Raw genomic sequence first — 20,519 nt, forward strand, 5'->3', positions numbered from 1 at the left:
CTCTAATGTCTCATTAGCCTAATGCAACATTAGATTCCTAATGAGACTGAGGCTTTTTGGCCGTGTGGCCACAGTGAATGTTATCCTTATTAATGGAGCTTTAAGTGCACGATCCATCTCCTGCATGTATCAGATGAGTCAGGCCTCGCATGGGCCGCCAGCCACCGTGTAATTGACAGATCATGACTCCCGCACGGATATCACAGCAACCCCTTCTTGGTCGGTGAAGTCCGGCCCCGTCGCACATCCTCCGCGTCAGGATGTGCTTCTTCCCTCCGGGCTTGTTTTGTAGTACGCGGCGGGACGTCAGCAGACGACGGGCTGCAGAGGAGACGCAACGGAGGCCTCGCCAGCAGCCGCATCCAGGCAGGCAGACAGCACAGATAACCGGGTCCAGAGGTTAAGAACAGACAACTGGAGCTGTCGTCTCTCGCTCGATGGACCCGTCAGCTAATAGCTCCTTTATTTCTAGCAGCAATCAGCGTCACATCTCCAGAACCGAATATTGAATGTTCAAGTGCATATGATCTCTTTTGGGGTTTTGAAAGAACTGATGGTGACACTTAGTGCGTGTGGCTAAACAACTCCATTTAGCATAATGACTAATTACAGATAGTGTTTGTCGGGATGTGACAGTCTTATGCACCCTCGCAATAATAGTAGGAGAGGTTGGGGCTAGTGTTAATGCAGCAGCTGAAGATAACCTTCAGTCCCTGTAGAGGACTCGCACACAATTAACTGTATGCTCCGCTGCCTTATCAGCTCACAGACAAGTCTCCCTTTCTGCTCCACTTCTTATTTTCTATCACACAATTAAATGATTTGATTGTTTTAACTTGAAAGGAAGCAGATTTTGTGCCTCTCCTGTCTCTCGGGAACAAAGGGAACGACTGTGGAGTGACGCATTAGTATAATGAAGTGGTTCCGTACAGGCTTTAACACAGGCTGGCCCACATCTGGCATCGTGGAGAATTTCGTTTGCGATGGGAGGGTCCTCTCCCTCCGATTTTCACAGGATACTGTATCTTCATCTCATTTAAGCTTGTTACAGCAGAACCGGCCTTTAATGGCGGGATGGGTACGAATGGTTGAAGTTTGTGTGTCAGTGTGACCTGCAGCGACCCAGCAGGCCAAGAGTTGACGTCCAGCACAAACCCCATTTTCCTTGGTCGTCCCCTCTGGCTGGAAAGGCAGAGCTGACCTTTAGCCCTCACTGCCACTGCGCACCTGGTCTCATTAAAAACCCAGTAGAGGACAGGAAGCAGGAAGAGCAGCCCATTGTTTCTGCAGCAGCTTAAACTGATACTGATGGAGAATCACGTGTTGTTGCATCGGTCTCACAGTGGGTCCTTCAAAGATTGACAACATTAGCGCTACTGATGTTTGGTCAGGTATTATTCGATAGCCAACACCTGCAACTTTGTTGTCACTCACACCCTAAAGTCTACCCCAACAAATGTTACAAGACAAGATGATAGTTGCATAAATTTTTTATTATTTAATGACTATTTGGACGCAGTGTTTAGCACGGAGCAAGAAGGTTCTGGGTTCGAATGTCGGCTGGAGCCTTTCTGTGTGGAGTTTGCATGTGTCTGTATGACTTTTCTCCGGGTTCTCCGACTTCCTCCCACCATCCAAAGACACGCATGTCGGGTTCATTGGTGATCGTAAATTGTCTGTGTTGTTGTTGTGTTGTATGTGTCGACCCTGTGATGGACTGGCGACCTGCTCAGGGTCCCCGCCTTCACCCAAAGTCAATTGGGATAGGCGCCACTCCCCCTCCCCCTCTTTAATGTAATTTCTAACTGTATGAGGTTCACTGGATGATTCAGATATCACGTCTCTCTCTCTCGTACTCCTACAAAGGTCCTTTATGTTGCTCCCGTCTACCTGAATGTCATTTTGAAGTCTCTTTTGATAGATGAGAGCTTTTCTCCCCACAGTCTTGTGCAGACGAGCGCGTGCAGATGAGATATTGCTGTCATGGAATATCAAGTCCTGATTTACTGTATAATAGATTCAGAGATGATGCCTCCTGCTGTCCTGCCACCTGTTCTCTCAGCCGAGAGCGGCGGCGCTACGCACACATCCACGGCTCGTTTACCAGTGCGCAGCACTTCAAAACACGAGCACATGCCCATTAACTAGTCAAAGACGAACAGAACAAACACAAGCTGCTCGCGCACGCTCGCCGATTAGATAAAAGAAGCGAGGACGAGATGCTGCTGCAGTTCTGGAGGTCTGTCCATCCAGTTTGGTCTCGGCTCCTCCGTGTGTGACAGTGATGAAGTGCCTCGGCCGGCCTTTTTTTGTCTCCTCTGTGAAAAATGAAGCCGTTATTTGTAGAGGGAGAGGAGGCTGAGGCTCGTGGGCGCTCGAAGCTCTTCCTCTTTTCCCGCACGTTCTCCATTGTCCTTAACAAACAATCCATCTTCATCAGACAGCACTTGTACCAGATGCCTTTTCATTCAACAAAATGACAATCTCATCATTTCAGGAGGAAACGAGTCGGAAACAGAAAGGTCAGGGAAGTCAAAAACAGAAAAGGAAAGGTGTCTATTATAGACTTTCTACATTCTCCTCTGTCTTTCAGCTGCTAAGCAACACCCCTCCCCCTCCACCCTCCCCTCTCATGCTGTATGTGACCTGAACAGTTTGCAGCTTAGTAGATAAGACCCTTTCAAAGAGGAATCCCTCCTCACCTGCATGGTTGGACGGAGAGAGCAGTCGTTGGCTCATGAAGCAGAAGTTGCTGCCAGCACTGCATATGGCTGCACTCGTCTCCGGGTACTCGAGGTCCAAATAGTGTGTAGTTTGTTATGTTGATGTGTGTGAATGTTTGCAAAGTGCTCTGCTGAATTCAGGCAGAATCACTGCAGCCTGTCCAGAAAAATTAACATCAAATCGCAAACCGTTCACCTTTCGGTCTCCAAATATTTGCGGCTTGGTATTGGTCTACAGTCCAGAGTTTATTCAGATCAAATGTAGTTTTATAAATGTGGAAAAGATTTTAAATAAGTTAGCAGCTTTGCACGGTTGTCAAACGGGAGTCTGAGCACCATAAATGGCTTTTCATGGGGCTTTACATTGTGGAAATTTAGACTTTTATATTTGATTTTACTGAATGCGTATAAGAATAACTCACTGTGGAGAAATAAATGAACTTCAAACTCTTTTTGAATGGTCATTCTTAGATAGTAAATGATTAACATGAAGTAGAGACTGCCAAACTCCACCTCTTCTCCCTGCTAACCTATAGTCTCTTCATCATCTGTGTCTCCGCAGAGTTCAATCATCATGTACGATGCGGCGAGGGTGCCGTCTCCTAAGGATGGCGCAAACGGAGTGGCCCAACCCGTGGTCCCTGGAGCAGGAGCGGGAACGGCTCCGGGATCGGGAGGGCCGACGCCGACCGCAGTGCCACAAGCTAAAACTGAGGGGGGTCAGCCAGCCACGGAAGAGGAGGAAGAGGAGGAGGATGAGGAGGAGACCAAAGAAGAGCCCGTCCTGGTGAAGAAGCCGCACAGAGAGATCTTGGACCACGAGAGGAAGAGGAGGGTGGAGCTCAAATGTATGGAGCTCCAGGAGATGATGGAGGAGCAGGGGTAAGTGATGAAACAGTGTTTCCTTCAAGATTTTTTTTCTATTTATTTTTTTTAAACAACCTTATATCATGATTTATTCACATTTTCTGTAGTTATAGGCCTTTTTTATGCACACAAATTCCCATGAGCCTCAGACGTTTACTCAAAGCCAGGTTAGTCAGAGGAGGTGAGTACTTCAGTGAGTTGAGGTTGTCGCAGTAAGCTCCGAAATACCTTTAATAACAGAGAGGACTGCACACTGTGGTTGTTTTTGTACAGCTCAGATTACAACTAGAAGGTTGAAAAATGTCTTTAGAAAAGAGCATCGGGAGGTTTTAAAGATCAGGACCATGTTATGATTGCTTACTGTAAAAGTCTGCTCAGTAGTAGTTTTTCTCACAGAGTAATAGTTCAAATCACTGTTTCAAGTCCCATAATTGAAGTATTTGACACTGCTGCTTCTGAGAGGCTGAATCCTGACAGAAGGACTTGAAGCTCTGCAACGTGAACTCATTTTTGAGAATGAAGGTGGAAATACCGTACAGCTATTTGACCATCGAATCGTTTGTTTTGGTTGAGCTTTGTGAGGAAAGCTGCGTGTTACACTCACAGATGTTGAAAAACTTGATCAGATTTGAAACTCTTATAGGGGCAAACCTCACCGAACAAAAAAAAAAAAGCAAGCGAGTTGCAGTGCGGTTTTAATGTCAAATTACATTAACGTTTTCAGAGGAACAGAAGTTGTTTATGTTTTCTTTGCAATTCAGTTATTGGGGAGCCGGTTGGAGTGCGAGTCGGGAAATGTAGTCGAGAAGCTGACATTGACAGGTTTGTACCTGTAAGGGTGCTGAGTTCACAAGCTGTATCAAAACATTACATTCAGAATCTGTTAGCTGACAAAAGTAATTTTCATCCTCATATTGGGAGCAAGACAAAAACAAGCCCCTGCAGTGAGTGGAGTAAACATTTTTTTTGTTCAGAAATGGTGCATGGCAGCTGTGAGTTGATTAAATGGCTGTTTTCAGCAGCATGGTATGAAAATGTTAGCACGAGTTGCAATCTGTTTTTGTGTTTTCTTCTCCTTAACGAAAGGGAATTCTTGTGAGATGCTGAGAATCAAACTACTAAAACTTCCCTCATGTGGGAGGTGGCTCTGGTTCTGAAAATAACTGTCTCCTGGCATAAGAATGGGTTCAGTATTAGGTAAAGGACGCTACAGGGACTATTTTGGCAAAGACCTCGGGTGCTTCCTGCTTGGCCCGTTGCCCCGGTTAACATAATTGGCAGTGCTCACAATCAGCAGCCCAGTGAAGGATCAGGTCCCCGTCACTGGTCTGGGGGCTCCTGCTGGCTGGTTGGACGCCTGTGGAGAAGCAGGGAGGTGATGAAGATTCTTTTGTGTGTCCAGGGATTCTCCACTGTCACCGAGCCAGCAGTGGGAGTTAGTTAGTGAATGGAACCACAGTGGGCTGGGAAGTTAGCCATCAAAATAGTAAAAAAAAAAAAAAAAAAATGCAGTAAGGTCTGTGAAGAAAATAAGTCTGGTTATTATCTAAATGTATGCTTTGGAATAGACAATGTAGTGGTTTGAGCAGGTGGGAGCAACAAATCCTGGTAACAAATAGAACCAAGATTTTGCCACGTAGCTTCTGAGCAGTACTACAATTTCACCCAGTCTCAAACACCATTTACAGGGTTCATGTAAAGAGATTCAATCCAATATCACACCAAATTGTGTAATACACCCTTCAGTCCACTAGAGGGTACCGTGTCAGTGAGACGTTTTGCGTTGCCGAGGCGTGAAAAGCAAGATGCTATATGTTTAGGCACCAAAAAAGATCAGGGTTTAAAAATGATCATGGTTTGGGTTAAAATAGGTCATTTTTGAAGTATATCACGTTAGATATGTTAAAAAAAAAAAATCCACGTTCACTTTTACTTTCTCATGGAGTCAGACACCGTTGTCCAGGTGAAAGTTCTGTGTTTGATCCATCCAACCACGTTATCACTCTTTGTACTACGTCACATGACCTCCATCGCATGATCCTGGTCGTACCTGTGCGTACTTTCCACACCTTGGTGAGACAAAACATGACACTGACACAGTGTCCTCTAGTAGACTGATGGGTGTATTACACACTTGGGTGTGACACCAGGCTGGGAGATACATTCATTGTCATTTCATTCATCTGCGACACCCGTTTGTGTTTTACAATCTTGTCTGTCACCAGAGCATCATTATTCTTCCTTCATTAATAACTTTGCATTACAGTCCTTATCCTCAAGTAATGGTTATTAGGTATGTGGTTGCCATAGAGACAGAGCGCAGGCCAAACCCAGCAAGGTCTGTTTCATTAGCATGACACGCAGCACAAAGTTTGGAAGAGCCATGGAAACTGTAGAGACTGCAAACCGGCCTTGGATCCACAAAATCAGGGCTTCTCTGGTGGATTTGCTCACACACACACACACACACACACGCACGCACGCACGCACGCACACACGCATACTGCTGCTTGAATAACCACAGGCAAACTCCAGGCTAGCTGAGACCATAATTAATGACGATCTCTGTGATCCTGTGTCAGTACGGAGAAAATTCACTTTCCCACTGATACCTCGTGACATTTTACTTACATCACATTTGTCATTTAGAGAATGCTGGCTAATCCTTGATATATGAGGGGGCGGTGATTTAATTCAATAAAAGGCAAGCCAATTAGCGAGTTATTTTATCTGAGTTGGACGGGGGAGGAGGTGGGGGGGGTGTACGAGAGGTGGCAGGAACACTTAAATGCCACAGTGTTGGACCTCACTGCTGAGTATTCAGATTAATTAAGTCAATAAAACAGGGGGTTTGTTGTTTTTTTAGGAGCTGGATGGAGCCGGATTAGAGTTCCTTTTCTTCCACTCATTTCTCTACCTGTCCCTCCTTCCCTGAGCACGACTGCTCTTCTGCTTAAGACTGCAGGGTAATGGTCGCGCCACGGCAGATTGATGTAGCTGAAAGGGAGCTGCTGAACTTTAACAACAAAAAAAAGATAGAAAGAGAGGGGGTGGGGGAGGTGCACTGTTGCCATCTGTCAGGGTCCCCTCATGTCCTGCCCTGGAGTAGACATAGTCGCTGCTGGTTTGAGAGCAATGTAAAAGAGCCATGATGTCTGGTGGAGCAGTGTGGTGGCAGGCAGCAGCTTGGTTAATGATGACAGAATACAAGGAGACCAGACACCCGCTCCGACCAGCTCCACTCACTCGTCAGACTGTACGGGCTCGGCTGGCAGACAGCCACACATGAAGGATGGCGACCACTCAGCTGAGTGTTACAGCTCTGGACGTACTCAACTCATCTTGTTGAGCTATAATAAAAGGAGAATCTCATTTGCCAGCTTGGCTCAGCGCGGCCACTCCTGCCTCTCCAATTTCTAATGTGGCTCTTTAAATGAGAGGGAGTGTGTGCATGTGTGCAGGATTAAGGGCTAGAGCGGGGGATGAAACACAGGGATAGAGCCATGCCAGGCTTTAGACACAATTAAGATGGTGGCTGGAGTCTGTTTTCATTTGCGGTGGATTTATGCCAGGGGGCTCAGCCTCTACGTTACCCTTGAGTCTCACTGAGGATGGGGGGCAGGATTAGGCCGGGGGGCACGTTGGACGCCCGCCCCCTTTTCTGACCCTGGCAGTGTGGCAGACACCCCCCTCCTGCCCTGTAGACACAGCCAGTCCCCCCACACACACACACACACACACACACACACACACACACACACACACACACACACACACACACACACACACACCCCTCCTCCTCCAGAGAAAAGACCAGGATAAATGGTCTGTCATGAGTGACGGCCTCATCCTGGGAGCCAATTAGACGGGCTCAGCAATTAAAGGAGTCTGTTCATTTAGCTTTCCAGGACCTGGCAGCATCGCTCCCGTTCACTGGTGCACCGAGACCTCCGCCGCTGCAGGGAACATCTCCATTTTATGGATATTAGATGGGTTGGAGGTTACTTCCATCAGGCCATTATACATGACATCTGTCTGGGCACGATCTGCTGGAGAGGCTCAACAACATCCGGTCCTCTTTGCATCACATGTCTGAATACTTTTAAGCATCTAATGGTAGCCCTGCTCTCTGACTGATTCCTAGCTCAGGGCTGCTCTGCATGCGAGGGTCCAGACTCTATTTCAGGGATGTTTTTCTACACTAATTGAGGCATAATGATTGTGCGTGCTTTGAACTCCTGTGGTGTCTGAGCCTTTATCCAGCTCCTTAATGAGTTCTCTTCACAGCGCTTCACTCAGACTAAACTGCAGGGTCTCCCTTTAAACACGTGAACGCCACCTATACATCCACACAGTGCACGCACGCACACACACACACACACACACACACACACACACACACACACACACACACACACACACACACACACACACACACACACACACACACACACACAAACAAAGGCAAACAAGATGATAGTATGTACCAAGCCTTCCCTATGCATGCATGAAACTGCTCTCCACCACTGGTAGAGCTTTTTTTTTTTTAAATAAGAAGCAGCAGATATTAGTTTTGCTGCTTCACCGAGCAGAAACAATAGATGTGCATGCGTGTTTGAAAAATTAATATCTGTTGTTTTAAAGCCAAGTAGAGAGGTGTAGCCTGGCACAAGCAAATCAGACTCAACATAACTAAATCTGCACATTACATGTGCAGGAGGGCACACAAGTGAATCAAGTCAGAAGAGGAGAGTCAGACAGAAAGGAAAGAGGTTTATTATTGTCGCTGAGAGCTAAATTGATGCGTTTTGGCTGCTGTGGTGTTCCTTTAGCAGCATCTGCAGTGGCACTTTTTGAATTGCAAGAGATGTGGGTAGCCTGGATCTTATTAAGGGAGCTGCGCAGAGCCTTTGAGGCCGCCGTGAAATAACCATCTCTGCTCTGATGGAGGTTTTCCTGCGAGCCAAAGCCTGCGTCATAAGACATAAGACGATAAGCCGGTGTCCTAGAAGACTGAAAATTGGAGGGGGAAGCATCTCAGGGAGAATGACCCATTTTATACATTGTCACTGCTCACAAGCCAATATAGAGAGTTCTTACTAGACAAAACAGCTTTAAATCCTGTTGTTAGAGGAAGTCTCAGAAGATGAGCAATCAGAGAAGGCAGAATGTGCTGCTCCTGCCTTTGATCTGCGTACACTGGGGGAGGTGAGGAGGGCAGTGAGGAAGATGTATACCTTTCTTTGATACTCTTTATTTCTCTCTGGTCTATCCAGTATCTGTTATCTAACCAGAAAATCTGTGACTGTAGAGAGCATCAATTGAAAATCCTCTCCACTCGAGAGTTAAACCATTTCACCGTGGCACCCGGCAGGTCGTTTTAATTCAGGCCCCTGAAATAGAAATGTGGAGGTGTTCAGGTTCGGCCTCCCGTGTTCCCAGCGCCGTTCAATCTTACTAACTACGCTGGCATCGCTTTGCCTCTGTACTCTTTGCATCGGGATTGATGGCTACAGAGTTTCGTAGGTGCAGCGGCGCCTGGGGACGACTTGTGGGGGAAAGCGGTTCAGACATCAAACGAAGAGACATCACTGGCAGGCAAAATGAGCTCACGGACGCCCCACACATAGGCACTCCTCATCAAATCGATGGCTATCAGCGTAAGGACGGTCTTGGGGCCACGACTATTCATTTTCCAGGATGGCGAGTTAATGGGGGGGATCTGTGGGTGCTCGGAGCTGTCTAATTACTCCAATCAAGTTCTTTAATCGTGGTGATTTTTCATGGCCGGGGTGGCGGGGACGCCCTCGCTCTGATCGATGTCCCCTGTCTCTCTCTCTCTATCCAAATCCCTGGGACTTTGTATGCTGCAGGCAAAGCGCCGGGGCTTTAAAGTGCTGCACTTGGCTAACTCCGGCTCCTGAACTGCTCCACCTCACGTACGCACACAGATGAAAAAATACAAGTGACAAGCTTAGTTAAACAGGAATTTGAGTTCAGTGTTAGCCCGTCTGTGTCGGGGCAGAACAGATGGTGCGTCGGCAGAAGGCAGCTACCTTTACAGCTGCAAGAGGTGCTAATTAAAAGTGCAGACGAGAGATGTGTTGTTTTAGAGAGCTCATCCTAATAGTTTCTGAAAAACGTCCAATACATGTCCGTTTCCACAGATTGACTCAGAGCTCACGACGGATGTCAGTCTAACTTCTCATCAAATGCAACACAGAAGTTTTTGCAATCATGAAAGAAGTTTTTGGGTTCTTTCTTTAGCTTCCCATTTTTCAGCAGCTTCCTGCAGGCCTTCAGGTGCTGTGGGGGATCCTACCAGCCTATACTTCTAAAAAAAACAGGCTTTTTGTTAAAGCAGCAACACTGCTTGGCACACGCTCTCTGACTTATGTCGGTAACCTGGACCGATCAAAAAGAAACCAAACTTTGCTGCGCTTCATGCTGCGAAGCAGAACTGAGCTTTAGGATCGAGCACGTCAACGGGAGGACACAGAAACAGAAGGATAAAACAGGAGGTGGCGATTCTGAAGGTCACGTGTCAACAGGTACTTCAGCTTCACAACTTCTGACCCCTCTTCTTCTGCTTCAGCTGCTGTGTCAACAGAGATCGCTGCCTGAGAAAGAGCCAACATCCTCACCATCAGCAGCCCGACAGCTTCGTCGTCTGTTTGGCCAGAGCGCATTCACTTTCACAGCCAGTATTGTACGCCCTTCTTCGATCGGCCGCAGACGGGACCGCCGTGGAGGCTTCGGGGCTAACGTATGGTGATGGCTCCTGCGCTGTGAATGGAAAGCCAAGAATATAAAGTGTGCGTTTGTGGCCTCCATTGTGCTGAGCTGACAGCTGCAGGGCTGAGAGATCGCCGTACAGCACGACCTGATGGCGCTGTCACACCGGCTGGCTCCTTCTCTGTTGGGCCATCTTCCAGCCATTTCAGCCCTCCATCACACTTCCCCTAATCTCATTCTCCGCACCGTCAGTGTGCTGATAGCAACCGGCTCAGAATACACGCTATGGACCTGCTATATTTAATCTGAGAAACGCAAACAGCCCTCAGACTAATGCTATTTCCACGCTGAAATGAGCCGCTGGTTAATTTACAATCCAGTTTAGAGAATCGGTCCTGCCATGAGCTGCAGGGAGAGAGAAGGAAGGAGAATCTGTTGGACTGTTCCTTGTACTTTTACTAAAGGCACGACGACATCATGTTCCAGATGTTATCACGCATTATAATCAGTAAACTGGAAAATGAACCACGTAGCCACAACTTTTATTTGTGTCTTGGGATCTTACGGCTTCCTTTTCATAGTTTGGGTCTGACTGCTTAGTTCCAATTAAAAACATCTGAACTCTCATCTTCAGGCCCCCCTCTGTTGGCCGCCCCTCACGCAAAATCAAGACAAGTGGATGTTAACAGAAGACTGCCGTATTGAACCATGTTTTTTTAGTCTGTATTTGTTTTCATTCTGTCAAATTGATACCTTTAAAGAATGCAGAGTTAGATATTAGCTGTGAACCAGTGGATGTACAGACAAATATCACTCGATTCATACTGAAGAAAACTTTTAAACATGCTGGAGGTCTCATTATTTTCTATGTTTTCTAAGAGGATTATTGAATTGAGTTTTTAGGGGTCAGACTACTTTTCACATTATCAAAACTACCTGTGAGGAGGACTCACAGGTAGTTTTCAGAAAAGCATTTTTTTTTTTAACCCCCCAAAAAACTCAGCACCAACAACAATTTATGAAAAATGCTTTCCCCAAAGTTCTCAGCCCATAAAACAGGTCACTTATTTCAATATGGTGCAAAACAAAATGAGCAAAACCTAATAACTAGCAAAGCAAAATATCTGAAATACGAATTACACTTCCTTCCCTATCACACGGAGAACATTTGAAAGAGTATACTTCCTGTATATAACAGTTTATGAAAATCCCAAATATAACAACTTAATGAGCTTTCGGGGTGCTCGAAGGCGGATGTTTTAGGTCTGGAGCTGCTTCCCATGTTGGCCGTTTGTATGCTGAGCTGTATCTGTCTGTCAACTGGCTGCAGCTTCATATTTAGCGTTCAGCTATGAGAGGGGTGTAGATCCTCTCATCTAATACCAAGCACGAAAGCATAGTCTGCAAGATGTTGGACTCTTCCTGTATGTTAGAATCAGTTGCCGTGTAGGAGTGTAGAGTGTGTTTCAGCACTCAGTGGCGGACAGTTCCCCTCACTGGTTACTGGTAATCACTTACCACCAAGAAAATATTATTGATCAGTATGAGACGGCTTTTTGTGTGTGTGTGTGTGTGTGTGTGTGTGTGTGTGTGTGTGTGTGTGTGTGTGTGTGTGTGTGTGTGTGTGTGTGTGTGTGTGTGTGTGTGTGTGTGTGTGTGTGTGTGTGTCTCCCACCAGTTTACTATGAGAGTAGGACATTTACATTTTCAGTTGTGTGGTAATTAGTGAGTTTCCAGTTGAACATAGTCCTAGGTGTCAGCTATTGTTCAGTTTGATATCAACATTACAGTTTATTATTAAGAGTAGTGGCTCCCAGTCAGTCTGACTCTAATGTCTGGCTCCTGGGCACCTTTTCACAGCTTTATTAATCCCCCCCCTTCCTCCTCCGCCCTCCTCTCTGCCGTCATGTTTCTCTGCCTCTGTAGCTCATTACAGCTTATTACCGCAGCCGGAGCAGAACGTGGTTTGAAGATGGTATACATCTTCCACCGCTATCGTATGAGAATTTGTAGAATGGAGTCAGGACTTGTTCAGACAGGCTGGTTGAATTATTACTGTCTCCATTGCAGAGTTGTCACCACTCTTACAGTGGCAGCCCGCGGTGGTTGCTTCTTGATTAATTCACAAACAGGGAGGACGTAGCCCAGAGCTGTTTGCATAAAGGATCCTTGCTGTTTGTGATTCATTCATTATGTTTTGCATGGTTAAGATCACGTATAATTTCACTGGTCTTCTGCTGCACAGCCTCAATGTACACCTTAAATGGAGTAAAAAGCCAAAAATGTGGAATTAGGAAGCACGAATCTGAAGCTCCAGTGTGACTCACGCAGCGATGTCTTTCATGTGCCTCAGCAGCAGTCACAGTATTCTGTCTGATTCAGCTCGCTGAGGAGTCCTCACGCTGCCTCACAGTTACTCCCGACTTAGCGAGTTATGGCGCTCGCATGCAGAATAAAACATGACACGCAGCCCGGGGCCGCAGAGGTTGACAGTGAGTCATCAGAGTCTACATCTTTCGGCCGAGTGTAACTTTTGACGAGGCAGCGGCCAGAAGACGGTCTCTGCCACTTGTTCGGCCTGTGAGTGATGGCAGGGGGAAGACGCGGCTCCTCCGCCAGCATCCGCCAGTGAGGACGGATGACAGTTAGCTTCACCAGAACCCTCTGCTGCATTCAGTGCTGTTATTAAAAGCTGCTGCTTCAGTTTGCTCCGCACACAGTCTCTGGTTAACACTTCTCTGCTCTGGTGGTTGTGTGTGTGTTTCCCTGCTAACTGCTGTGTCTTCATATCCTCAGGTACACAGAGGAAGAGATCCGACAGAAAGTGAGCACATTCAGACAAATGCTGATGGACAAAGAGGGCGTCATCACCAGAGAGGGCTCACACACTCAGCCAGTGTAAGTTACCTCACATCGCATTTGGTACTATCACATTCAGGGTGGGTCTTTTTCTGGTCAAAACATATTTCTGTATCAACTGTGAAGTCTGATTTACACCAGAAGTTGTTAGAAACTGTTCTCTGCATTATTTTCTGCATTCTGCTGCATCATAAAAACTAATTCTGCTCTGATACTGAAGAGAAAGACTGCAGGTTATAAATTGCCGCTTATTATATTTTTGCCTAACAGCAACAGTACAGAGTGCATTCCAGTGATTGTAGTAAGGAGTGTATAATGTGTGTGTGCTCAGATTGTTTGTGGTAAATTGTGGCAGTCAAGATAGAGAGGAAGATAGGACAGGGGTGAACATATAATAATAATAATAATAATAATACCTTTTCAGAGCATTTTTTGTTCATATCCAAACAATGTGTTTGTTTTCCTTTACACCCCAAGTGTATAAGAACTGTTTTTCACCTCACCTTCCTCTCCTCGCTTCACTCTCACACACAACTTTTTTTTCAGCTAATTTATGAGACAACTCAAAACGTTTTGGATGCTTGATGATAAATTAATCACAAAATGAAAACAAAGTCTTGAAAATAAATTAATCTAATAAAACCAGACAGCAAAGTAAATATCAAATACAAACAGAAATTGATTTTAAAAGGGGTCATGAGAAATGGCCTGCCACTCTAATAATGTCCACAGGCAGTCCGTTCCAAATAATGTGGGCCCTAATTGCAAAAATGCAATACATTTTAATTTGAATCTTGGCTTATGACACATGAAACGGTGAGACCTCGGTGCTTTGAAAATAATCAGTAGCATTTTAAAGTCTATTCGAAACTCTGCTGGAAGCCAATGAGGCAAAGATTGGCATGATAATTGTCAATTTGTTAAGCGTTAACCCTCGTTCAAGCTTTGAGTGTGTGTGTGTGTGTGTGTGTGTGTGTGTGTGTGTGTGTGTGTGTGTGTGTGTGTGTGTGTGTGTGTGTGTGTGTGTGTGTGTGTGTGTGTGTGTGTGTGTGTGTGTGTGTGTGTGTGTGGATGGGGGGGGGGCATCAGATAGAACTGCAGGAATCAAAAAGAATACCTGTGTGTGTGGTCTTCGTCCAGATCACAGATGGACACACGCGCTCCCTAAAGGCCACAGCCACAGTCCTCAACAGCGTGAGGAACAGCAACAGCAGGCCGTGGGCGCGGCGGCGTCCCTCCTGACTCAGTCCATCACACTGTATGTGCGAATGATTGAGAGAGGCGCCGCGGTGGTGGCACCCTGACCTGCTGTCTGTGAACTAATGACTGGTACTGACGCTGATGCTTTCTGTCTCACAGACACGACTAATGATGCTCCCTCCTCTGCACCTCAGCCGGTGTCTGACATTTAACTAGATTGCGCTGAAACCAAGGAGGTAGGAGGCTGGGGAGAGGGGGGGCGGCGTCACACAGTTATGTATAGTACGAGGGCAGTAATAAACATTTATGACCCAGAGAAAGCACACTAGAAAGATACAGGAAGTTTTGTTTGCTTTGCTTTTCACATTAGTTCGCTCTCAAGGGCACTTCTGAGTCCGGTCAATTTGGGTTGTCAGCGCTCACCTCCGATTCTGCAAAATTCCCCCTCCAGAAAGGCCTTGATGTGGAAAATTGAAGAAGCTTGTAATTTGCAGGGTTGTTATCCTCTCCCTCCTCCGCATCCTCTCCACTCACTCAGAAACCTCAGAAACACACACACACACACACACACACACACACACACACACACACACACACACACACACACACACACACACACACACACACACACACAAGTAGACCTCTGTCTGGAGTAATCACTGTCCCCCTGTCACTAAATAAAATACCAAAATCTGAAACATTATTGCAAACGTGCCTTGATTAATCTGCAGGTTGGCCCCTCGATACTCACTGCCACTATTAATAAGCAGATCAGAAACCCCCTGCATTAACGGGGACATTAGTCACTGTGAGAACTAGCCGGCAGTAAGCATGGATATCCCAGTGATCTCATATTCATGGGAAGGTTGTATCGCAGCCTCCTTTATTTCTTTCGGGGCTACAGGTCCTTTTAAGGTATAAACTGTATGAAAAATTAGACCGATGCAGAAGTGGCTTGAGCTGCTGCATCACCTCCACTTGCAAGATGGCGCCGGCCGGTATTTGAACTGGAGGCTTCATAACGACGGTACACAAACCGATGTGTCACTGTCGGTTGCAGCTCGGTACGCACATTCACGTTCCCTTCCAGGTAATCACTTTGATGAACCGAGGCTTTTCGTCGAGCTCCACCTTTATTCAGGTCTTTGATTTATGATGACATACCTGCATGACTCATGACATTCCCATCAGCCTCAGCTCTGAGGCTCTCAACCTGATAAACACATGCTAAACATCAGCCTTGTCACTGTGATCATGTTAGCATGTTAGCCCATTGTAACACTGTACCCACGTAAAGCCTGACAGTCACTGGCTCCAGACTCAAATTAGATATTTTAATTGGAATTAAAAGAGTGTTGTTAATTCATGTGACATGCATGAAGTCAATTAAAGAAAATGAAGAATTAATATGATCAATCACAGTAACACAAACTCCAGTGAGAAGCTTTTGATCAATGGTTTTAGAAATGGGTAAGAAACTCTTCATCCATTCACCTAAATCAGTTAATCGTGTTGTAATTTAGGTACAAACTGATGTGATACAACTTCAAACAAACATAGATAAACATACTCGTAGATCTGTTAGTTTGCTAAATGATTCGTGGCTCCATTACACCCTCAAATACACCGCTGCTTTCAGTGGGTTTGACTTTGCTCAGATGGGAGGTTTTAATCAGATGCCATCTTTTCCACAGGGACGAGTACTATTGACAGGCTAGGCCCCTCAGCTGTAGCTTAATACTCTTACACACTGGCAATAAACAGCCAGCAGTAAGCATGGGTTTGCTAGCTCATAACTCTGTTTACCGGTGTCCCACATTGATTTCCTGCAGAATGGATGGGGAAGGAGAGCGCGAGAAGGAATGCAGTGTGTAAAGCCTCTCAAAGCCTCCCAGGCTTACACACCGAGGCTCACCCTGGGCTTCGTATGGTGGCTCAGTATCTAGTGAAATACGCAAGGCTGACCTCTCGTCAATAAGAAACTGAAATCTAATTTAAATAGAAGTGGAGCTACCCTTCAAGTGGTGAGTGGATATCTAATCCCTGCGCATCCACAACATTGAAGTTTTCACCACGATCACAAGCTGGAGCAGCTGAGCTTAAAGGTGCAGTTTGTAAAAATAAAGTCTTGTCTTGTAATACCACTTTGTACATTCAGAGGCGATAGTTAGTCACTTTTTAGTGTCCATGCAGTCTGCCCTCAGTCCGGCTCTCAGAGTTCCAACAGTGTGGTCGTATTTTTTCCCCTGATGTTCCCACAGTTAGTTGTCGACTTTTATTTATAACTGAGGATTGTAAAGTTAAATTGTGTGGACCCAGTCGTGAGTTCATTGGGATTTAGCAAGACAATAGCAGCAAGAAAACAGCCACAGCAAAACCATGCTGTATATCACCACCACTTGGAATTTCTTGTGTTGACATTAGTTTCACTAAAGATGTGTTTAGAATTATCCAGATGAGGTCAGTACGCCTTATTTGTTGCATTAAATTGTCTCAGTTTGATAGATTTATAGATAATGAGCTAACTGAACTACATACAGCTATTCAAATTGGTCTGAACCGCATATCAAGAAACTGGCAGAATATTGTCACTGTCAGTAAGGTTATTAGTTAGTTACCTGTGTAAAATATCCCTACAGAGCCAGCGGACGCTTTAACAGCTGGTTACTCATCAGTCTGGAAGAAATGTTCATCAAACTTCCTTTCGATTTCTCACCAAGAGCTGTTTCCAGCTGTGCAAACTAACACCAACGTTAAGTCTTGTTATGTTCCTGGTTTTTCTTGAGTTTTTAGCCGTCGTTGTGTCATAACAAGAATATACTCTTCTTCTTGCTCTCATGTTGGACTGAGGACAGACTGGACACTAGTTTGGTATTACGAGACATCTGTGCAACACAATACAGCGAAATATTTGACAAAACATTCCATTTTGTGGATTATCTTAGTTTATTTTTGAATGTTTTAGACTAAATATCTTACATATTGAACCTTTAAATGACAAACGAGCACCGTCAATCCTTCATCAATAAGAAAGCAGCTGTAGATTTCTCCCCACCCTCATGATGAATAGTAATGTGTCCACCTACCTCCCCCAAAATAACAAACTATAACTCTCGTAGCAATAGAAATACACCGGGGCCTCAGAGTGGCGGTCTGAGAGAGGATATGAATGAGTTGCACTGCTTTGTGCTGCACCCCCGAGGAGGGACGTGGCCGTACTCCATCACTGCCAGGTCCCAGGGACAGTGGCTGAATTAGGGAGCCTCTAACTCACTGAGCAGCATTAAACACGGGGACACACTCATCTGCCTGATAGAGACGCTGTCTGGCCCGGACAGATGTATCCTGCATATTGGAGCATGGCATCAATTAAGAGATTAGAGACAGGATGGGGAATTAGTTGATTTATCACTAATGACTAAGCATGGGGCCATTTGATAGTTTAAATTGTTGTTAATTGCTTTTTTTGGCAGCATGCTTGCGGGCCTACAGGGACACTGGTCGAACGGTGCAAAGACTCACGGCAGAAATGAACTTAAGAGACATTAAATATAAATTCCACGAATAGTGTTACTGCAACGGTCTCATCTTCTTGTGAAATTCCCAAATGATTTTCGTTTTCGTGTTCTTGTTGCTTGGAGATTCCAAAAATGTTCCCCGACACATCGCAACAATCAAGATTTGGTTTCAGCAGTTATTTCATTTAAAAAGTATATAAATTTCATTAGAAGCATTTTACATATTTATATCAATCTGGAAAATAGCGCATCGCAAAAAAGGGATCGCATCATACTTTTCAAAAGTAATAGTAGCTCAATATTACAAAATTGAAATGCTTTATTATTCACACATTCTTCTTCAAATTAATTTCAGTTTTGGTTAATAAAGACCTCAAACTTTGTGATAGACAAATAGTGTATCTTCACAACCAATATCCAACACAATTATACAAAATGTCTAACAAATGTTTGATGTTCAATTGTGATATCTTTTTAGAAGAACAGTGATCGTTAAAAAAATGAAACATGAGTTTTTACCAGTGCAGAATTTGTACTGTTTCTTAAGCCCTGAGTGGTGTCTGCAGGCTTCTGCAGGTACAGCCTCCTTCCATCAGAGATACAGGTTGGAGCTTCATGTAGCAGGAGAGGCAAAACACACAGCACCTCTTCTGGATTTCAGAAAGTACGAAAATGGAGTTTAAAGAGGTTTTACCAAGTAGTTGTAACTGAACAATACATACATATTTGATGTTGCACTGCAGGATATTGTCTCTGTGTGTGTCTCTCTCTCTGTGTGTGTGTGTGTGTGTGTGTGTGTGTGTGTGTGTGTGTGTGTGTGTGTGTGTGTGTGTGTGTGTGTGTGTGTGTGTGTGTGTGTGTGTGTGTGTGTGTGTGTGTGTGTGTGTGTCTTCTCAGCTCAATATTCAACATTTTGCAGTGATAGAAATCACCAACTTGCATTTCGTTTTGTCTGAAAAGTCTTCCATTCACTCGTTCTGAAACGAAACCGTTTCGAGCTGAAACATGTGAGCTGTGTAACTGCTTCTCTGCCTGCACTTGGTTTCTTCTCTCTTCTCTCTGTTGTTTTTTGTTCTTCAAGTTCCAATTAATAGGATTTTTGTAATGTGTGTTTGTTCATCAGTGAGCGTTGCAGTGTGTATGTTTTCCGTGTTTGTGTGCAGAACAAGGCTGTCATTGTGAAGAGAGTTTCTCCTGCTGGTACTTGGCATCCCTGCTGTGCCCAGTGGTGCTCAGCCAATTAAGGGCTCTGTTGCGTCGTGTCTTCCTAACAAACCGCCAGGCCCACTCCCTGTTCGAATCCGCTCCACTCTCTCCTTCCAGATACCCAACACCACTTGTTTCTTCTTTCTTTTTTTTTCTTCTCTATCCTGATCTGATGGAAAATTCCCTCTGATAGTGAGCACGTTTGTGTTTGATCACCTTGCACAGGGTGCGGCATCCTTTGCTTTGTCAGATAGTTTCCGTTGTTCATTTCATCCTGTTGGTCTCATTATTCTTGCCTGTTTTCATCTCTCTCCTGTAATTAAGGGCTGCATGGTCAGTCATCGAGGTTGTGTCTCGTCTTCATCGCACTAATCCAGATAACCTCGCCATATATCTGTGTAAAAAAACAAAACAAGTGACAGGAAGCCCAGAGCCTGAAATGCTGAGTTTGTGACAATACCGGAACGGGACGAGGTCAGAGAGGCGGGACAGCATGGGGGGAAAAACAATCACAGTTGTGTGTGGGTTTTTTTATACTTGTTTTTAAGCCCCGCATTGAACCGGCAAGGTCAGATTTGGTGGATCAGAGGATGCCACATCAGAGGGAAGGGGGTAGTGGGGCAGAGGATTAGGGAGGAAGCTGCTGCCATCTGTCTGTATATAAAATACACTATGTGTGAGAAACAAGTGGCAAGATATGAATCCCACAAGCTGAGCTGTCAGTGTGAGAGCTGATGATACCCTCACTGCTGGGGTGAAGGAAAATTACAAATGTCACTGTAGAAATTAGGTCACAAAAAAGATGGTGTGAGCATCACAATTTTCCTGTACTTTTTGTTGTTAATTTTCTTAAACTAAGTTAGAATTAGAATCAATATGAGTAGTTTGCAGTGTGTTATGCATTAGTATTGGCATGGAAATGTGCGCATACATGCATGATCCCCAGAGGATGAACACCACTGACTTCAGTGATCTCTGGTCTTTTCTCCAGCAGCAACAGGTTGACATTTCGGATTCTCTCAGACTCTAATTGAACTTCAGTGATCCCCTGGCTTACTGTCGAATAGCATAATCATTATCAATTCATCTGTCCACTACAGCAAAACACCTGCAGCAAACCTGGGTTACCAACCAGAACATACTGGTACTGGTAACTCATTATCTGGCCCGGTTGTGTCATTTTAAGACTTGTTTTATTTATAATAATAATGATAAACTGTATTTGTATAGCACCTTTCATACAAGAAATGCAGCTCAAAGTGCTTCACAGCAAGAGAATCACATGCAGTGTTTCACATAAAAACAGATATAAAGTAACATTTGAAAATATAGAAAATAAATGAGATACAACAGATAAAATGCATTAGAAACAGATAAAATGCATAAAAATGAATAAAAGTAGACTTGATTT

General features: G+C 45.0%; 1 protein-coding gene across 2 annotated transcripts in view; it reads left to right on the plus strand.

Moving 5' to 3' along the window:
* The window catches only part of srrm3 (serine/arginine repetitive matrix 3), a 74,174-nt gene that overhangs the window by 31,948 nt on the left and 21,707 nt on the right, over positions 1-20,519 (plus strand). For both annotated transcript variants that reach the window (XM_069700749.1, XM_069700750.1), the window contains exons 2-3: positions 3,286-3,605; positions 13,122-13,223. In XM_069700749.1, the coding sequence (XP_069556850.1) occupies positions 3,298-3,605; positions 13,122-13,223 (410 nt within the window). In that variant the 5' untranslated portion in view covers positions 3,286-3,297. The remainder of the gene's footprint in view (positions 1-3,285; positions 3,606-13,121; positions 13,224-20,519) is intronic.

The sequence above is a fragment of the Brachyistius frenatus genome, unplaced genomic scaffold (genome assembly GCF_029030835.1).
Source record: "Brachyistius frenatus isolate BFR_SWC_R1_liver_20210118 unplaced genomic scaffold, ASM2903083v1 Contig_34, whole genome shotgun sequence".
Taxonomy (NCBI): domain Eukaryota; kingdom Metazoa; phylum Chordata; class Actinopteri; family Embiotocidae; genus Brachyistius; species Brachyistius frenatus.